General features: G+C 40.6%; 1 protein-coding gene across 4 annotated transcripts in view; it reads left to right on the forward strand.

Moving 5' to 3' along the window:
- AKAP6 (A-kinase anchoring protein 6) overlaps nucleotides 1-20,132 on the forward strand; it is a 495,640-nt gene that overhangs the window by 198,904 nt on the left and 276,604 nt on the right. For all 4 annotated transcript variants that reach the window (XM_066344191.1, XM_066344194.1, XM_066344192.1 and 1 more), the window contains exons 3-4: nucleotides 3,715-3,966; nucleotides 13,933-15,696. In XM_066344191.1, coding sequence (XP_066200288.1) covers nucleotides 3,715-3,966; nucleotides 13,933-15,696 — 2,016 coding nt within the window. The remainder of the gene's footprint in view (nucleotides 1-3,714; nucleotides 3,967-13,932; nucleotides 15,697-20,132) is intronic.

The following is a 20,132-nucleotide window of genomic DNA, read 5'->3' on the forward strand; positions in this document are numbered from 1 at the left end:
ATAAGAAACTGCTAAACTGTTTCCATAGTGACAGCATCATTTTGCATTCACACCAGCATTGTAGGAGAGTTCCAATTGCTCTGAAACTTGTTAGCACTTGATAATATTTTATTCTAGTCATTCTAATAGGTGTATGTACATGGTATCCTATTGTGGTTTTAATTTGCATTTCCCTAATGGCTAATGATGAAACTGAACATATTTTTTAATGTGCATATTTGCCATCATTATATCCTCCTAGAATTTTTTGTTCAAGTCTTTCACCTATTTTATGATTGAGTTGGTTGGTTTCTCATTGTTGTTGAGTTTTGAGAGCACATTCTGGATACACAGTGGTACCTTGAGATTCGAATTTAATTCGTTCTGTAACCGAGCTCGTAAGTCAGTCAACTCATATATCAAACTTCTGATACTGTACCCGTGCACCAACGTGCCAACTAGCGGCAGCTTCTCAAATCATGACTCGTATCTCGGAATTTCTCTCAGATCTCGATCAAAAATATGAACCGAGTCACAGCTCATATCTTAAAAAATTTGTATGTTGGTCTGTTCATATCTCAAGGTACCACTCATACATCCTTTTGTTAGATACGTGATTTGCAAATATGTTTTCCTAGTCTGTAGTTTATTTTTCATTTTCCTAAAAATATCTTTTGCAAAACAAACATTTTAAATTTTGGTGAAATCATTTTTTTTTTTGTGGATTCTGTGTGATATGTGTGCCTAAGGAATTGGTGCCAAACCCCAGGTCCATAATTATGGAGACCACACTGACACTGGCTACTCCCCAAATGCTTTCCTTGCCTCATCCTCCTGGCTGTCTCCCACAAGACCTAAAATTCACTTACTTAGAAAAGTGTTCTCCCTTTGCTCTCTACCCCCATGAGCACAGCTATTTCCTTCTCATCTGTGTGCCCTCTGCGGACACTTACCCTTCTGACTGTAATTTTTGTTTCCACCCCTCCCTTCCTCCTAGCAGTCGGGACACTCCAGGGGCAAGGCTCTGGAATTATACACCTTTCTGTACCCCAGCACATGGATCAGTACAGAGCAGGTACTCAGGGCATTTGCTGACAAAACAAATGCTTGTACTTAATTAATCTCTAAAGATATTGTCTTTTTTTTTTGTGAGACAGAGACAGAGAGAGGGACAGATAGGGACAGACAGACAGAAAGGAAGATGAAAAGCATCAACTCATAGTTGCAGCATCTTAATTGTTCATTGACTGCTTTCTCATATGTGCCTTGACTGAGGGGCTCCAATCGAGCCAGTGACCCCTTGCTCAAGTCAGTGACCTTGGGCTCAAGCCAGCAACCTTTGGGCTCAAGCCAGTGACCCTGTGCTCAAGCTGGTGAGCCCTCACTCAAGCCAGCAACCTTCGGGTTTCAACCTGGGTCCTCTGTGTCCAAGGCTGATGTTCTATCCACTGCACCACCACTTGGTCAGGCAGACATCATCTTTTTATCCTTCATAATTATGAGTTGGGCTAGGGACATTTTGAGTGTCAAAAAAATATATTGTTTGAAGGACATTTTAAAAGTATCTTCAATATATAATTAAAAGTTCCTTAGCCTGTGAGACATCTCTTGATTTAGTTATCTAAATGAGCTTGCTGGAGAATATTTTTTTTTTTCAGAAGAAAAAAATATAAGGGAATGAATAAAACCCATGTAGAATCATGGGAAATTTTAAGTAGCTAAAGCTTTAGTAGACCGTAGGCACCTACTAGAAAAGAAGGGAATTACTGTAGTATGAGGCAAAGCAGAGAGATCTGGGAGAGCAGAGAAGCCCTGAGGTCTGCCCTGCCACCACCAGGCCTTCTCCTCCATCTCTCAGCCGAGGCCTGGGCTAAGAGGCAGCCCCCCAGGGATGGAAACAGCAAAAGCAAGGTCCTTGGGCAAAGTCAGCGTTCGGGAAGACCAGGAAGTAGATAATATAATCATTCACATATTTTTTTCTGTGAAGAAGTTAAGGAATGTTTTTACAATGAATGGGGATATTAGTCAGAAAAGTACAGAGAATTTGGAAGTAGTCAGTTGTGGGAAGAAGGGATTTTTCCAAGGCAACACTGTACTACACAGAAATGAGCCTCCTAAGAAGGCTAAGGATGCAGGATGTGTGCTTGGAGGTGGTTGAGGTATCAGGAATAGAGATGTGGGAGATAAATGGAGTAGATGGTCTCAGCTTGCATTAGCTGAGACCCCAGGCAGTATAGAATACCTGATGATAGTAGTTACAGGCCTGCTTTTTTTGTGCTGAAGGCCAGCAGAGATAACTAATATGGCTACGATTGGTTCCCATGTGCTGATTAATATGGTAATATAATTTTGGCTTTGAATCTTTTTTGGACTACATGTGTTCATGGGCCATATTTGTAAGAACTTTCCCTAAGTAGGACTCTAAAGTCTATTTTGTTTAAACTTAATCTGTTTCAAGTTTTTATTATTACCAATTTGTATCACTATCACTAGTTGATTCTTAGGTTTCAAGAACTAATATTGGAGCATTTATTGCATTTGTACAATAATTATTATTCAAAATTCAGCACAACTCTCCATCATTCTTCAATAGACTTTTTGGCCTATTTTTATACATTGTTAAATAAAGGGTACATTTCAGTTATTTGAAAACATGAAATTGAATTATATGGAATCTGAAGGCTATGTTTCCAACAGAATGACTGTTTTCATGCTCATCATAGTGCTCAGGACTCAAATGCTATCTTCAAATGTTAGCCTTACCAAAAAATTATAAATAAAAGATCTATAAAAGAAAAAACACTATCACCACTAAAAATGGGTAACTGAGCAGTTTTAGCTGATATCCGTATTGTTTTAATGCTTAAGGAATCAAATTGCTCAAGTAGTAAACATAGCTATTGATGCTACTTACTTCACATTGCTGGCTTGTGAGGGCACAGTGGAAATTTGAGAACTTTAAGGACAAGTGCCCCCAAATCTGTATTCCTACTAGTGTTTGTGGGGGAGATTGAAAACTTGATTTTTGTTATGTCTTTGTTTAAATTGTCTAGGTCTTCAAACAAAAGACTATATTTTGTCCTCTGCATCCTTGGGGTTTCTTTGGCATTCCTTCTTAAGAGTGATTCTGCTTGCTAAGTGTGAGATGAACTTTAGATATCCATTATAAATTTAAGAATTAAATTGTGATAATGTGACAATTGTTCCTTACATCAAAGACCCTATGGTTCATTGAGGATGGTTGGGAGTTTCTATGAAACAGATTCTAGCCCATCTTTCTTCATGCTGGATATCTGGGTGATACTTCTATCCTGAAATATTTTGTGCTCAGAGGAGCCCGCCTCTGGCAAAAAGAAGAGCTATCGGCTCACTTGCTGGAATCACAAACAATAAATAAAGAGAACAGAGAATGGATTTGTGATATGACTTTTCACCTTGGCTGAACTTTCAATTTTGGCACCTAAAAGAATAGAATTTTTGTGGTTTAGAAAAAGATCAACTTATCTGTGTGCTTAAAAGGCCCAGTGCCCAGAAATATGGCCTGCAACTATATATCTGAATGAAAACAATGGCCAGCTATTTAACATGTGCTCACCTGACTTGTTGGCCCTACTAAGTAGTGTCAGTTGAAGGAGTGACCTTTACTTTTTTTTCTTTTTCTTTTATTTTTTTACTGCTGCTTTCCTAAGATAAGGCAAAATAGTCATCATATTTTTCCTTGTTTTCCCCCTGCAGGACATTTGCGAAGATATTTCTGATCACGTTGAACAAATCCATGCCCTCCTTGAGACTGAATTCTCCCTGAAGCTGCTATCCTACTCTGTCAATGTGATTGTGGACATCCACGCGGTGCAGCTGCTCTGGCACCAGCTCCGAGTGTCAGTGCTGGTCCTGCGGGAGCGCATTCTGCAAGGTCTGCAGGACGCAAATGGCAACTACACCAGGCAGACGGACATTCTGCAAGCTTTCTCTGAGGAGACACCAGAGGTGGGTATTCTCCTGGAAGCCAAGGAATGCATTGTCAAGTATGGCCAATTGAGAATGTTTTCAGTCAAGAGATGTGGGATAGGAATTCTTTGTAGGTAAGTAAGCAGGTTCTGAGCTGGGCTTTGAATCTAGATATAGTGACCAGAGCCTAGGGCACTTTTAATATAAATTAAATTTAGATCAGAGTTAACTCACACCTACCTGATAGTTCGCATAGATACTACCCACAGCTGGTGTTAATCAGGCTCCTTGTTCCCATATAATTTATATTTATTGCACTTACTATGAGCCAAGCACTAGGTGCTGAGACTATAATAGTGATCAAAACATGGCCTTTACCTTCAAGGAGCTTAGAGTCTAGTGGGGGTTGTAGACAAGTTGACAGACATTAAGGCCAGACAGCGATAAGTCTATATGATGCCAGTGGAGGACAGAGAAGGGGCACCCAACTCGGACAGAAAGGTTTTCCAGAAGTGAGTCTAATCTGAGACTTAAAAAAGAAACAAGATTAAACTGGTGAACTGAGGCCTGGCTGGTTGGTTCAGTGGATAGAGCATTGGCCCAGCATATGGACATCCTGGGTTTGGTCCCTAGTCAAGGCACACAGAAGAAGTGACCATCTTCTTCTCTTCCTCTCCTTCTCCCCCTTCTCTCTTTCTTCCTCTCTTGCAGCCAGTGGCTTGACTGGTTTAAGCATCAGCCCTGGGCACTGAGGATGGCTCAGTTGATTCAAGCATCGGTCCCAGATGGGGGTTGCCGGGTGGACCCCAGTCCAGGTGCATGTGGGAATCTGTCTATCTTCCCTCCTTTCACTTAAAAATAAATAAATAAATAAACTGGGTAACTGAGGTAGAAAATGTTCTAGACAGACAGAATGTCATGTTCAAAGATCCAAAAGTAAGAGAGAGAATGACAGGCTCAAAGAGCTATAGATAAGACTGGAGCAAACAGTTTAGGGAACCAGTAAAATGGGCTTTGAACTAATAAGTAGGAAGAGGTCAGATCATGAAGATGAAAAGCCTTATTAAAGAGCCATATTGAGAGAACTGGACTTCATCTTTAGGACAATGGAATAGTTTGTTCAGGAGGCTAACACGATTGCATCTTGCATTCATGCTTTAGAATAATCATTTGGATATAGTGAGTCAAATGTATTTTATAATTTTACATAATCAATATATCTATATTTTTTTGTACTCATTAAGTGTACTTTAAAGAATTTGTTGTTCCAGCCCTGGCCGGTTGGCTCAGTGGTAGAGCGTCGGCCTGGTGTGCAGAAGTCCCGGGTTCGATTCCTGGCCAGGGCACACAGGAGAAGCGCCCATCTGCTTCTCCACCCCTCCCCCTCTCTTTCCTCTCTGTCTCTCTCTTCCCCTCCCTCAGCCAGGGCTCCATTGGAACAAAGTTGGCCCGGGCGCTGAGGATGGCTCTGTGGCCTCTGCCTCAGGCGCTAGAATGTCTCTGGTTGCAACAGAGCGACGCCCCAGATGGGCAGAGCATTGCCCCGTGGTGGGCGTGCCGGTATGATCCCGGTTGGGCGCATGCGGGAGTCTGTTGACTGCCTCCCCGGTTCCAACTTCAGAAAACAAAACAAAACAAAACAAAACAAAAAAAAAAAAGAATTTTGTTGTTCCTCTTGATGCATAGCTTAGAAATGAACACTGTAAATTGGACTCCAAATGAACTCTTTTATTCCTAAATAAAATTGAAATGTATTATAGAGTGGAACATTGTGCTAGTGCTAGTTAATTGTGCAGGGGCTCTGTGTGTGTGTAGATAGATAAATAATAGATAAAGTAGGTAGGTAGATACATACAGACACACATACCATATATAGATACACAGAGTGCATGTGTACATATATAGTTTCTTGGTTTCTGACACCCAGTTGAGTGCTTCACTGCTGGTTTTATAGAAAAGTGTATGTATTATATAAGTTTATAAGGAACTTATTTGAATATGAGATTAAAAGGCTTTATAAGGAGTGTTACATAATTCATTAATTTATTAATGTTTTAGTGGCTCCAACATTATCAGTAAGCAAAGAAAACCTCTGCCTATCATAAATGATCTATATTTGATTATTGCTTCAACAAAAATGATGCTCTTGCTGTGGCAAATTCCCTGAAGGCCCTGGAAGTTCACGGGAATCATAATTTATCAGGCTCACTTCTCACATTAAGTCATGGTCTTTGTTTTCATTTAGCTTTTCCTATTATGGTGGCAGCAAGGGAGGTGATATAGACTTTGGTAGAGTCCTTGTTTTAATCATAGGATGACTCTGTGTGTGGCGGGAAGTATCAGTCCCCAGATGTCATCCCTCCGGAGTAGGATCCTCCTAGAGAATCCTTGATTGGTACTCATGAGCTTATGGGAGACTAAAGAGAATTCCAACTGGCCTGCTCTGCCCTACAGCTGGTACTTATGAGGTGTATAATAATGAGGTGGAGATCATAGATGGGAAAGGTTTGTCTAAACTCTGAAGAGAGATTTCTTTAGAAGTCTACCTGGCATCCCCGATCTATACATTTTTGTTGTTGTTGTTTTTCCCCGTGTGTACTACTGTCTCTGCCCAGCATTTAGTATTAACAATCCTCAGATCAGTCCATTTTCTACTGTAGAGGGGACACTAGAAATCACTGAGTCAAACCAATTCACGCGACATATTTATTTATTCATTCAATAAATGTTTACAGATCGCCATCTCTTGTTGTAGGACTGGGGATATAGAAGTGCTTAGGTTTTATTGTTATCGTTGTTACTGTTTTGTGGAATATGTTTATCATGCATGTATTTGAACACATATCTTTCGTGAGGTGGTATCCTAAGAAATGGTGAAAAGCCACTGAGTCTAATTGTTACCAGCTGATGTTTTCATAGCTATATTGCAAGTTAAGTAATATCCATTATGGTTCTCATAATGTGAGCTCAGCAATTATTTATAGATTTGATTGGAAGCAGTTTCATGCATTTCCATGCTTGAAGTCAGTCTTTAGTCTTGTCATAAAGATGCAACAATATGTTGTATAAGGGATAAAGGGATGATGGATTCTTAGCCATCTGCTTTGTGGATATTTTTCTATGAGTTGAAACATGGTCTCCATCATTATCCCTGAAGCTATGGCTTCCTGATCCTGTTTGTGTGCCTAGTATGACTTCATAAGAACATTTCAATGACTGCTTAGCTTTATTTGTTTCTGTTACCTCATTGGAATTATGGAAAACCTGAAGGGAATTAGTATAAAATTTTTGGCTTTATCAGAATAAATGCAGCTGTGGCAGATCTGTATAATGAAAAGGGAAGTGGCATAAAACAGCCTGATAAATTAGAACAGTAGATGTTCTTCCAATAAACGAGAATTCATTTTTCTCTTCTTAGAAGTTAGAGTTCAGAGCCACATTAAAGAATAGGTTTAAAAGTTGAGGAAGTGGTAAGTTCTCTCTCTTCCTGTCCCTGCAAAAACAAACTATATAAACTATATGATTTTTATTCATTCTTTTTTTTTCCTTTTTTTTTTTTTTAATGAAGCAGACTGTATCTTGCAAGCAAATTGGTAAACACCTTAGTGAAACAAAACCAAGGAAATAAATGGAAAACATTTTAGGGCAAAGTTCAACACTGTAAAAAATGTGTTATATTATCATGTTCTGTCGTTCAGTTACTGTGATAAGCATTTTATGTTTATTGTTTCATTTATTAAGAAGGGTAAGGGGTATTAAAAATAGCTGCAGTTCATAGATGGAAAAACTGAGTTTAAGAGAGGTTAAGTAAATGCTTTATAGGTAAATAAGGATCTAAATCTAAGAATCATTTAAATAAAAGAAATTAAACCAGCTCTTAAATGTTGTAATAATAATTCCTTCCCCTCTCTCCTGTCCTCCCTCCCTCCTTTCCTTCCCACTTTCCTTTTTACTTTTCCTAAATATTTATTGATTTCCTACTATGTAGAAGGCACTAGCCATTCAAGGAATAATTATACAACTTAGGAATCATGTTCAAATTTGATCAGATCCTTAAACATTTCTGGGAGGTAGGCAGGACAGGTGCTGTTAACCTTATTTTATAAATAATATTGTATCTATCTTACGGATAAGAAGACTGAGGTTGGGAAAGGTGAAGGCACACAGGTACTGATAACGATGAATAACATTAACAAAATAGTAAACAGTAAGAGCTTACTACATGCCAGATGGTGTGGTAAGCACTTGATGTAAATGATAATTTCCCTCTCCATGGGAAGACATTGGTCCTTCCAGAGGATTCACACTACAGTGCTTTGTGTGTTCATTACTGTATGTATCACGGGGCAATTTATAGCATGACAAAGTATGTGCTAGGTTTGAATTGCATGAGTTGTTGGCACCACATTATAATCATTTCTGTATCTTCCAAAGCATCTAGTTCATATAACTGTATATAAAAGTCTGATAAATTGAATTGCATTAAATAATGCAGATAATTACTGCTTCAGGTAGAGAAGAGGGAGCTATCACTTTAGGTTGGGGAACTGGATTAATTATGGAGATTAATTATTTGACTCATGATTTCAGCCTGTAGAAAATAGAAATTCTTAAGAATTATTACTATAGTGTAAATAAAAATAATGAAAGATAGTTTGTATTTTCCCCTCACCCATCAGAACCTAAACTGTGCTTTGCTTCCTATTTTCCTCCGATGACTTGCTCATCTCAGCCTGCTGCTGCTCTTTGGAATGCATTCAGATCACAGAATCCCGTCATGCTAGAGCGGAAAGGAATCTGGACAAGTGTCTAGTCTTTGTGGTCTGAGGACTCCGGGGTCTGTGGCATTCTGGGATGAGGTCCATGAATTTATGTTAGTGAACGAAGCCTGACAAACACTGTGTAGTGAGATTAGGGAAGGAAGGGGAAAAGGGGCATGCTAAAAAATTATTTTTACTGTACCTGGAATTAAAACAGTGTAATTCTATTTCCAACTCTCTTCTCAGGAAGAATACCAAATCACGGTACAAAACTGACCTTGAAGTAGCAATAGGCACTGATATGACCTTGGGGTACTTAATAGGGAGATCTTCAAATTTCTAAATTATGAGTATTAAATCTTATGTTCACATGTAGTGTTAAAAAAAGAAAGGTCTAAGAAGGCTTTTGGAACTAGAGCTTAAGTTTGCTTAATTATGGGTAAGGAACAAAGCAAAATTTCTTGTTTCAAATTAGGAAAAAAAAAGGGCAGGGGTATTTCCTTGATGTCTGAGACAAGGCTGAAGCTAGCAGTAAGCTGAATAAGTTACCCATCAATAAAGTGAATAAATGACCATCTGCATAAAATATAACCTTCATCGGAGAACTACATCATAACATATTCAATGGAGGTATATTTGAGGTTAGACACAACTGGGCAGCCATGGCAGAGCTAATGACATGGCACAAATAAAGGGCAGTCCAAACAACATGCACTGACTGTTCCCCGTCCACAGCCACCTGAGACTTTCTTACTTACATGCGTTAGAAAGCCGTCTGGGAAAGGGTGGTCCAGAAGAAAGCAATGGGAATAAACGACATGAGGATTATGAAGCAATACTTTAAGAAATGAAACTCATTATTCATCTGCTCTAGGAACTTTCTTTTTTAAAATTGCTTCTGTGTGGTAAAATATATAAAAATTCTTATGAAGAATACTCTTAATAACCGACTGAGTTAAAAAATGATTGTCACTTGGGCTTTAGGATAGGAAATAGATATGCCATGTGCTGTTTTTTCTTTTGTTTTGTTTTTCAGGGCAGGGTTTTTTTCACATTAAAAAATGCAGTATGAATTAAAAATAGTTACCCATGAGTGGCAATCAGACATGCACAGAAATAACTGGCCTGCTTGGGAACAGGCTAAGAGAGGGCTTACTTAGGAGCATTAAGTGTTTTAAGTATAGTGTTTTCTTTTCTAAACAAAGGACTGGATAGGAAGGGGGGCTTAGGAGAAGACTTAGGGGAAGGGAGCCACACCCTGTTATCTGATATATAGCTTTGTGTTATATATTTATCTGACATCATTTATTGAGTGCCTGTTATTTATGAGCAAGACAGTATCCCTGGTCGTAAGGTTCTGTGACCACAAAAATGGGGGCCAAATGCTTTCCCAGGGCTCCTGGGTCCCACGCCTCTCCAGAAACAGGTGGCTGATACTGACAGTCATCTAGTTTTTACCGGAACTCTTATTAAATTTCTTTTTCTTTACCCATCATAGAAACACTTTTCCTTAATGCCTCTTTAATCTCACTCATGTAGCTGCAGTGCTGTTCCTTTATGATAAATCTGATAGAAATAAAGCAAATTTCAACTAGTTAATAATTTAAATACTAGCTAATAGGGTAGCTTTAGAACTTGACCATCACTTATAATGATTTATATTTTTATATACTTTATATTTTTATAAAAAGTAAGTTCTGAATACTAAACAATTAAATTTAAAAAATAAAAATACAATCTGCATTTATTTTTAAGTGATTTATCTATATTTATTATCAGCTCAGAATTGACCCCCTTACCTATTTTGAGTTTTTTTCTCTTACAACCTGCCTTTAAATTGAAATTTCTACCATTTCTTTCTTTTTCTTTTTCTTTTTCTTTTTTTTGTATTTTTCTGAAGCTGGAAAAGGGGAGAGACAGTCAGACAGACTCCCGCATGCACCCGACCGGGATCCACCCAGCACGCCCACCAGGGGCGACGCTCTGTCCATCAGGGGGCGATGCTCTGCCCCTCCGGGGGGTCGCTCTACCGCTACCAGAGCCACTCTAGAGCCTGGGGCAGAGGCCAAGGAGCCATCCCCAGCGCCCGGGCCATCTCTGCTCCAATGGAGCCTCGGCTGCGGGAGGGGAAGAGAGAGACAGAGAGGAAGGGGGGGGTGGAGAAGCAAATGGGTGCTTCTCCTATGTGCCCTGGCCAGGAATCGAACCCGGGTCCCCCGCACACCAGGCCAACGCTCCACTGCTGAGCCAACCGGCCAGGGCCTACCATTTCTTTCTTAACAGTTGTATAAAGTGTGACTTTATTTGGTTGCCTCATTCATTGGTGTTTTTTGGGGGGATTCTGACTTTCTTATTTAAAGAACCTGGTCCAGATATGAAGCTTAAAAGCCACAGAATTTCATTTAGATTAATATTGTATTCTTACTTTGTGCAGTATAATTTAGCATAGGGGCACCTCTCATTTTGATAAAAATTTCTCCCTAAATATACTTGAATATTAAAAATAGTAATAAGTGAACGAACATTCATTAAGCACCTATCCACGTGCCAGACTTCTGATTTACATATATTATCTCTTTTAGGCCTTGCATAACCCTATGACATGGCTTATTATTTTCTTTTTACAGAAGAAGAAAATGAGGCTTAGTGACATCAAATTACTGGGTCTTGCTCACGTGGCTAATTAGCACTAGAGGTAGAATTTGACTGTGAAGCTTGCGCTTTTTATCACTAGAGTCAACTAAAACTAAATACTCAGAGGAAAAAATTATATGAACGCATAGAGACATTCCAAAATGTCATCATTCATTCATTTATTCAACAGATGTGTCTGAGTGCTTGTTCTATGCAGATCACTTTGCTAAGTGTTGCAGGTATCTGAGTGAGTCACCCATTTTCTGTGTGATTTATATTGTTGTGGTGCATACCAACTGTTGGGAGAAACAAGATAGTTAAATAATCACAATAGTGTATATTTAAAGATTGAGATAAATACTTAAAGGAAAAATAAAATAAAACATAGTTTTATGAGAGTCTTTAAGAAAAGACCCTGACTTTGGTAAGGGTTTGGAATTTTGAAGAAGTGCAAACTCGATCTGAGCTCTGAGAGATGAGTCCATTAATTATGGGGGTAGTATAGGTGGGAAGCTTTCCTGAGAGAGGAAATAGCATGTGCAAAGGCCCTGAGACAGGAGAAACACGGTGTGTTCAAAAACTGAAAGGCAAACACTCTGGTCAGGTGAAACCAGGGAGGGGAGAGTGATTTGAAAGAGGCATCTTCATGCTTGTTCTTGAAAGGGTTTGTGTTTTTAACCTAACAACAGGAAGCTAATAAAGGACTTTAAGCAAAGAATTAACAGGAACTGATTTGTAAAGATTACTCTTGTGGCAATGTGGAGAACAAACTGGAGGAGGAAGTGTGTCAGTTTAAAATAACATTCAATGAATCACAGAAAATTATGGTATAGAGCAGTGGTCCCCAACCTTTTTTGGGCCATGGACTGGTTTGATGTCAGAAAATATTTTCACGGACCGGCCTTTAGGGTGGGACGGATAAATGTATCACGTGACCGAGACAAACATCAAGAGTGAGTCTTAGATGGATGTAACAGAGGGAATCTGGTCATTTTTTAAAAACAAAACATTGTTTAGACTTAAATGTAAATAAAATGGAAATAATGTAAGTTATTTATTCTTTCTCTGCAGACTGGTACCAAATGGCCCACGGACCGGTACCAGTCCACGGCCTGGGGGTTGGGGACCACTGGTATAGAGGTCAGAGTGTTGACTGAGTCACGCCCCTGTTTAAGGCCTAGCTCGGCTCTTAGTTGCAAGGCCCTTTGCTAGTTATGCACCTTCTTTTGGCTCAGGCTCTGCTTATATAAAACAAAGACAATAATATAGACCATACCCCAGAAGAAAGTTGTTGGGAGGTTTAAATGAAAAAGTAATAGTAGTAATCAGCCATCCCCATTCATAGATGAGGAAACAGATTAGAAAGGTGAAATGAAGATTTTTATCATTATTATCTGGATGTTGCAGAATGAGAGTGAGGGGAAACAAGTGATAAAGGCAAGGTAAAGGTCTGAAGGAAGAGAACATTCCTAAAGCAAAACAAGCAAATGAACAGAAAAACCTGTGGCCAGATCTTGGGATAACCTGGTTGAAAGTCCAGCAGCTACTTGAGGGCTAGCCTCAGTTTGCTCACCTATTTCTCCTCCAGGAGAATGGAGGTCTGGGATTTAACAGTTCAGTTTCCTTACGTCATCTACTAAAGAACTAGACCAGGCCAGCCTTCCGACTGGTACACATAATAGGATTCCAGGGACCCCTTTGTTCCAAACAAATTATTAGTCAAAAATCTTCTCATTTGCTGTATGGTATCAGAAACCTCATTAGAAATGAGACAAAAACTTTGATCACATAATTAAAGTTTAAAAAATTAAAAATACTATTATTACTATTTTTAAGCTTAGGGGAGTTTCAAATTGTCAATTATAATTAACAGTAAAGGTGTTCGCTTGGTATCTAGCATACACAAATGGGAGCAGGGATGGGGGTGAGGTGGCAGGAATGCATGCGGAGCGGTGGGGGCTAAGATGATAAAGTATTGATATTCTCTGATTTTCTCCAGGATTTCATATATTTACCTTCAAAAGGGTGAGGAGAGACAGATGCTTGGTTTTAACTGTTTTGTTATGAAGGGAAATGCAGTAGTTCACCTTCCTGTGATTTGTGAATATGTTTTTAACACAACAGACTTAGTACAATTAATTATTCTACTTTAAAAATATTTATTGAGCATCTACTATGAGTTAGCCACAGTGGTAGCTGATGGAGTGATAGCAAAAGAGACATTTATGGAGATTTTACTCTTACATTAATTTGCCCCCAGAAATTTTATTATTCCAGGATCATTTAGGAAATGTTTATTAAATGAATAATACACTATTTTAAAATAGAACAAACACTGAGGCAAGAATGGGTATTTTTGGCTTGACATTGACCATTCTTATCAAGGTTCTATACTCCAGATTGAAGAAAAATTCTTAAACATTTAAGAACAGGATATTAAATAAAACAGTATAATAGTTGGTCAATATGATATTCTGTGTGTCAAACCAGAAGCAGCTGAGAGTGATGTATTCTTTACCTTAATCGCGGCCTCTGCTGAGATTTCATTTGAACAGCAGTTGAGTGCAGTTGCTGTTCCATTTACTGAAACCTTTGCCATTGTCTGTTTCAGGGCCGGCTTGATTCTTTAACGGAAGTGGATGACTCAGGACAACTAACTATCAAATGCTCTCAGAACTACTTGTCTCTGGATTGTGGTATTACTGCGTTTGAACTGTCTGACTATAGTCCAAGTGAGGATTTGCTCGGTGGCCTGGGTGACATGACCTCTAGCCAGGTCAATACCAAGCCATTTGACTCTTGGAGCTACAGTGAGATGGAAAAGGAGTTCCCTGAGCTTATCCGAAGTGTTGGGCTACTTTCGGTGGCTACTGACCCCCTCCCTTCCAATTGCAGTGAAGCAGTTAGTGAGGAGCGGGCTCAAGTATCACTTTCAGCAGATGACAGGGGTGGATGTGAGGAAAACAATGCTTCCACAGTTGAGAAGCAACAAGGCCTAATGCAGGGGCCATCCTCTTCAGAGGAAACTCTGACAAATACTGCTCAGTCCTCTTCTGAGACTACGAAACAAGAACCAGGCCCCTCCTCCCAACCTGGAGCAAAGAACCAACCGCCTGTTCCTTGTGAAAATGCCACCCCCAAGCGTTCCATCAGAGATTGCTTTAATTATAATGAGGACTCTCCTACCCAGCCCACGGTGCCAAAACGAGGGCTTTTCCTTAAAGAGGAAACTTTTAAGAATCGCCTGAAAGGCACTGATGGAAAGAAGCAGAGGGCTGATCTCAAGCCCGAGATGAGCAGAAGCACCCCGTCGCTGGTGGAGCCTCCTGACCGCTCCAAGCTGTGCCTGGTGTTGCGGGCCTCCTACCCCGGCAGCCCCTCGGCTGCCAGCCAGTCCTACGAGTGCTTGCACGGGGTGGGGGAGGGGAATCTTGAAAACACAGCCAAGAGTCGCATTAAAGAGATCTCCTCCAGTCTAGGAAGGCTTAACGACTGCCATAAAGAGAAACCTCGACTTAAAAAGCCACATAAGACCCCAGAAAAGGTGCCTCCATGCCAAACACCTAACGGGGGGACCGGTTCAGGCAAGCAAATGGAAAACACAAGGAGCTCCAGACTGCCCAGTGGAATTCCTTCCGGCACTTCCAAGGCCATAGAGGGGCCAGAAACAGATTCTGCCTCTACATCCTCACTTGAGCCTTGTAATCAGAGAAGTCGGAATACCAAATTACCAGCGCAGTCGGAAACATCCAGTTCACCGCCTTTTACTCAAAGCAGCCACTCCCCGGTTGGCTCAGACAATATCATGTCTCCGGTACCCCTTCTTTCAAAACACAAAAGCAAGAAGAGTTACTCCTCCTCCCCAAGTCATGTCACAAGGAACGGTCAGGTTGTGGAGGCCTGGTATGGCTCCGATGAATACTTGGCTCTGCCCTCTCACCTTAAGCAGACGGAAGTGTTAGCTCTGAAGTTGGAGAACTTAACAAAGCTTCTGCCTCAGAAACCCAGAGGAGAAACCATCCAGAATATTGATGACTGGGAACTGTCTGAAATGAATTCAGATTCTGAGATCTATCCAACATACCATATCAAGAAGAAGCATACGAGGTTAGGCAGGGTGTCACCAAGCTCATCAAGTGACATAGCCTCCTCGCTGGGGGAGAGCATTGAATCTGGGCCCCTGAGTGACATTCTTTCTGATGAGGAGCCATGTATGCCTCTCTCTGGTGTGAAAAAATACATTGATGGAAAGTCAGAGAGAGCTTCATCTGAGAAAAATGAAAGACATTCTGCTACAAAAGCTGCTTTAATTCAGAAACTTATGCAAGATATTCAACACCAAGACAACTATGACTCCATCTGGGAAAAAATAGAGGTAAGCTGGATGCTTTCTTGTCTTACCTGATTGTTGGAAGGAATGCTGGGAAAAGTTCAGCCCCACACCCACCCATTACAGAAATTTTTGCTATTTTTGGTAAACATAACTGATTCTCCAAAGAAAGAGAAGAAGAAGCACAATGATCACTGCATCGTGACAGAGTGTGCATCATTGAGAACTGCCTTTGTCAGTGAATTGGCTTCATGGGCCCCACCTGGTATAGAAGTCTCTGTTGATACTGCTCAGACCTAACATGGTTCCTGATGAATGTGGGCCCCCTGGGGTGGCACACACACTAAAGTAGAGCAGTAGCTGTGAACACACCGCAGTTCAGGGTTATGTGAACAGAATATTCCAGTCACCCTCTGACTTTTTGATTTGTTTGTTCTAACCCCAGAACAGCTTTCACTCCTCCAATGTTAATATCCTGTAGAAATAGACCGGATGTTTCTGATTTGGGGGAAACTGTTTTTCTTCAGTCTTCCTCCTCTTTGAAGCTTCTGGCTAGCAGCCATGCTATCTGTACTCTGCACCGTCCACTGGCTCTGGCACGGGGAGTTGGTAGTTTGGGTAAATCTGTACTTATAGAATGAATGATTAGATGTGGATAAATCTTTGTGGACAGATATCAAAATTCTCAGGGCTGAGCTTGATAGTATAAGATATGATTTAAGACATCAGATAAAAGTATACAGTAGCCCCCACTTACCCACCGGGGAGTATGTTTAGGGCCCCAGTAGATACATGAATTTGCACAGATAGCACCATACCTATCTACTACATTTTTTCCTATACAACATCCCCATGAAAAAGTTTAATTTATAAGCCAGGCACAGGAAGACATTAGCAAAATAACTAATGATAGAATGAAACAATGATAACAGTATACTGTACTATAAGTTATGTGACTGTATTGTAACCATCCCTTACTTGCAGTAAATGGCTTAGTGTCACTCATTTTAGGGGATCCCTTGTTGGCGTGTTGGTATAGGCTTGATGCTTTCTGGTGCAACACATTACCTCCCGTTGGAACATGCATTCTGTTTGTGTCTTCCACCAACAAGTGTTATGTTCTTTTCCATCCTAACTAAGCACTGTCATGCGCTGCAGCTATAACTTTTGCAGTTTGAGGTGTGACAGCAAAACCGGCATAGATTTCTTTTTTTCTCCTTCACAATCTCACGAATAGAAGATTTGTTCTTACTCTAAATTTTAGTAAACCGGTATTTGATTTTCGCCCCCTTTTCTTATTAAGTGGAGTACTTTCACCTTTTTACCTACAGAAAAAACTGTGGGGCTTCTCTTCGACATGTCTGAATGGCCAACATCACTACTTTTGCACATTGACCATTCTAAAGTAAAACAGGGGTTACCTGAACACACACACCGTGATCCGAAGACAGTCAGTTTGGTTACTAGAGGGCTACGATGTGACGAGCAGGCGGGTGTGGTACACAGCGTGCATACACAGGACAAAGGGGCGATTGGCCCAGGCAGGATGGACTCACATTTCATCATGCTCCTCAGAACAGTGTGCAATTTAAAATTTATGAATTGCTTATTTCTGGAATTTTCCATTTAATATTTTTGGGCTACAGTTGTCTGTGGATAATTGAAATCATGGGAGCAAAACTGTGGATAAGGGGGATCCCCTTTAGTACATATGGACAGAATAACCTGTAGAAAGAAAATGAAGGTACATTAAAACAGAGGGAAAAGTTAAATGCAATATATGATCATTGTAACATGTTAATCATTGTTTTTACTAGTATTTATTTGTCAAATCTCACAACAACCCTAATATTAATACCATTTTATGGATGAGACTGCGGCTGAGAGGTCAGGCAGTCTGCTCTAGCACATGCTACTACTTAAATGTTCCCATGCCCCTTCATAGGAAGCAGTCAATAGGTACTGCATGTAAATACGATAGTTCTGTGGAGAAGAAATAGTATCAGTGGAGCTGGGAAGTTCTTGTGAAATGCTAAGCCTTCAATGGGGCTTTGAAGGACGTGCCAGAAGCTAGAGAGAAGGAAGGTGGGCATTTCAGATAGGAGGGGCATAAACTAAAACGCAGCAGTAGGAACTGGGCATGAGTGTGGTTTGGGGATACATAGAGAACCATCCTGGCTGGAAGGTCTGTGATCAGAAAGTACTGAATGTTTCCATACATTTAATAGACCCAGTTGCTGCAAGACCCTGGCGGCCAGTCTAAGACAATTAGAATTTGTTCACTGGAAAGGCATCCATGTCTACTTCTTTGAAAGGCACTGAGAGAGGTAATATAGCTCACAATAACTAATGTTTCTTGGGCTCTTATTTTGTGCTTGGATTTGTGATAGGAGCTTCTACATACTTAAGTTGTTGGAGGTAGAGATTTTTCAAGCAAAGAAGCTAAGGCAGAACATAGTTAGGAGACTTACTGAAGGTCTCACAGCTAGTAAGTGCAGAGCCAGGATTTGAACTCAGAGCCAGCAGTGTAGGTCATGGCCTCTCTTAACTTCTGGTAGGCTTAGTTGCCAGTAACAGGAAAGTGGTAGTGGTGACCAGTCCAGGGAGGCTGGCCTGTGGCAGCCAATGTAAGGAACTGCTGTAATGTGGGATGGGCCAGGTTGAAGAAGTGAACAGGTTCCAGAAAACTGGTTGTAGGCCCTGCTTGGCCATTGAAACCTGGAATGGCCTATAGCTAGTTCAGCCCCATTGTTTTAAGCAGATAATGAGCACAATATCAACTTCCAATGATAGCATCCTTTGATTTCATAATTCTACAAAGATGAAGCTAAGTTTTCAGCCTGTAGGGCTGGTATATTTTTAATAGAAGGAAACATTTAGATAGGTAGCTGGCTTGCAGTGGAGATAAGGCAAGTAATTAAAAAATATATATGCATTGATAATGAGCATATGATGAAACTTTTAAGAGGAAGTGTTTTGTAAGAAGTTGGAATACTGTCCTGAAGTTGGGGTGTGAGGTGAAGGCTGAGAGAAGATTAACCCCTTTCTCAGCCTAACTTCTTTTACTTACTTCAGGTGAGAGCAACTGCCAATCCCCAGGTCAGTTGACTTTGAATATCATACTCTAGTTTTGATCTCCTCCATATAATCTATTCTACCTGAAAAAGAGAACGTAATGAGAGAGAGGACTACTTAACGTCTTCCTGAATCAGGCGCCTCCTAGGCACTTTACCTGCCGTGATTTCCTTGTAGGATTCTCATCACAGCCCCACAAGGCAGGTTTACCATCTAACCGTGGCCACTGCTCTTTCTCTCCAGCACTCTCCTGCTGGTCCTAGCCGCCATCACCTCCTGCATTGGATTACTGACATAGCCTCCTAACTGATCTTTCCACTTCCATCCTGTTCCCACTAGTCTATTCCCAACACAGCAGCCAAAGCGATTCTTGTAAAACAAATCAGGTCATTTCACCTTGCACCGGCGTGCATCACATTCAGAGGTCTTGCAAGAACTGGCTCCATGATTTCCTTTCTGACCTCGTTTCCGACTGCTCTTCCCCGTACTGACATCACTGCATTCCCGCTGGCCTCTTTGGTGTTCCTAGAACGAGCTGAATGTGCCCAGCCTTCAGGATCTTTGTCTGTTCCCTTTGCCCGCACCCTCTCCAACAGATGCCCTCATTACTAATTCCCTCTTCTGAGTCTTTGCTCATAATCACTTTTTTAGGGGCCACCTTTTAAAAGATGTAACCTGGCTTTTTTTTTTTCTCTACAGCTCTCACCATATTCTGTCATTTTATATAATTCTCATATTTCATGTTTATTGTGTTTTGTTTCTCTGCCAGCTAGAATGGGAGCTCTGTGAGGGCAGGATTATTTATCTGTTTAGCTCATGGACCTAGAACAGTGCCTGGTACATAATAGATGCTCAGTAAAGAATATTGAATTTGAATTTCTGTTTTAGAGTGAAAGAAACTGAATTCAGAGAGATGAAACCACTTGCCCTAAGTTGCACAGCTAATAAGTCATAGAGCCAGGCTTCAGGCCTTCTCTGCTATGCTCTCACCACTAGAAAAATCTTGAGAATAGATGAATTCCCTGAGAGAATGAGGACAGATGGAGAAGAGAAGGGGAGTGGCAGCTGAGTCTACAGTTATGGCACAGTTATGAGGCAGGAGTAAGGGAAAGGCCCAGTGTGAGGATGAGGAAGAGACAGAAAGGATTCTTGGGTGTTACATAAATGAAGGGAGAAGAGATGTTTAGTAAGATGGATGTTTGTCATTTGAGAAAGGGAGATCAAGATGAGTAAGAACAAAGGGTGAAACTATTCTTTAGATTTGTTTTAAAGAGTCAGTGAGGACCTCAGAGGAAAAGGGACTGAATGGAAGAGTGGAGGTAGAAGCTGGACTAGAGATTATTAAGATGTGAGAGAAAATCATTCCTAATAGCCCAGAGAATTGGGATGTGAAAGCAATATGAGAC

This window comes from Saccopteryx leptura, chromosome 6, assembly GCF_036850995.1.
Source record: "Saccopteryx leptura isolate mSacLep1 chromosome 6, mSacLep1_pri_phased_curated, whole genome shotgun sequence".
Lineage (NCBI taxonomy): Eukaryota > Metazoa > Chordata > Mammalia > Chiroptera > Emballonuridae > Saccopteryx > Saccopteryx leptura.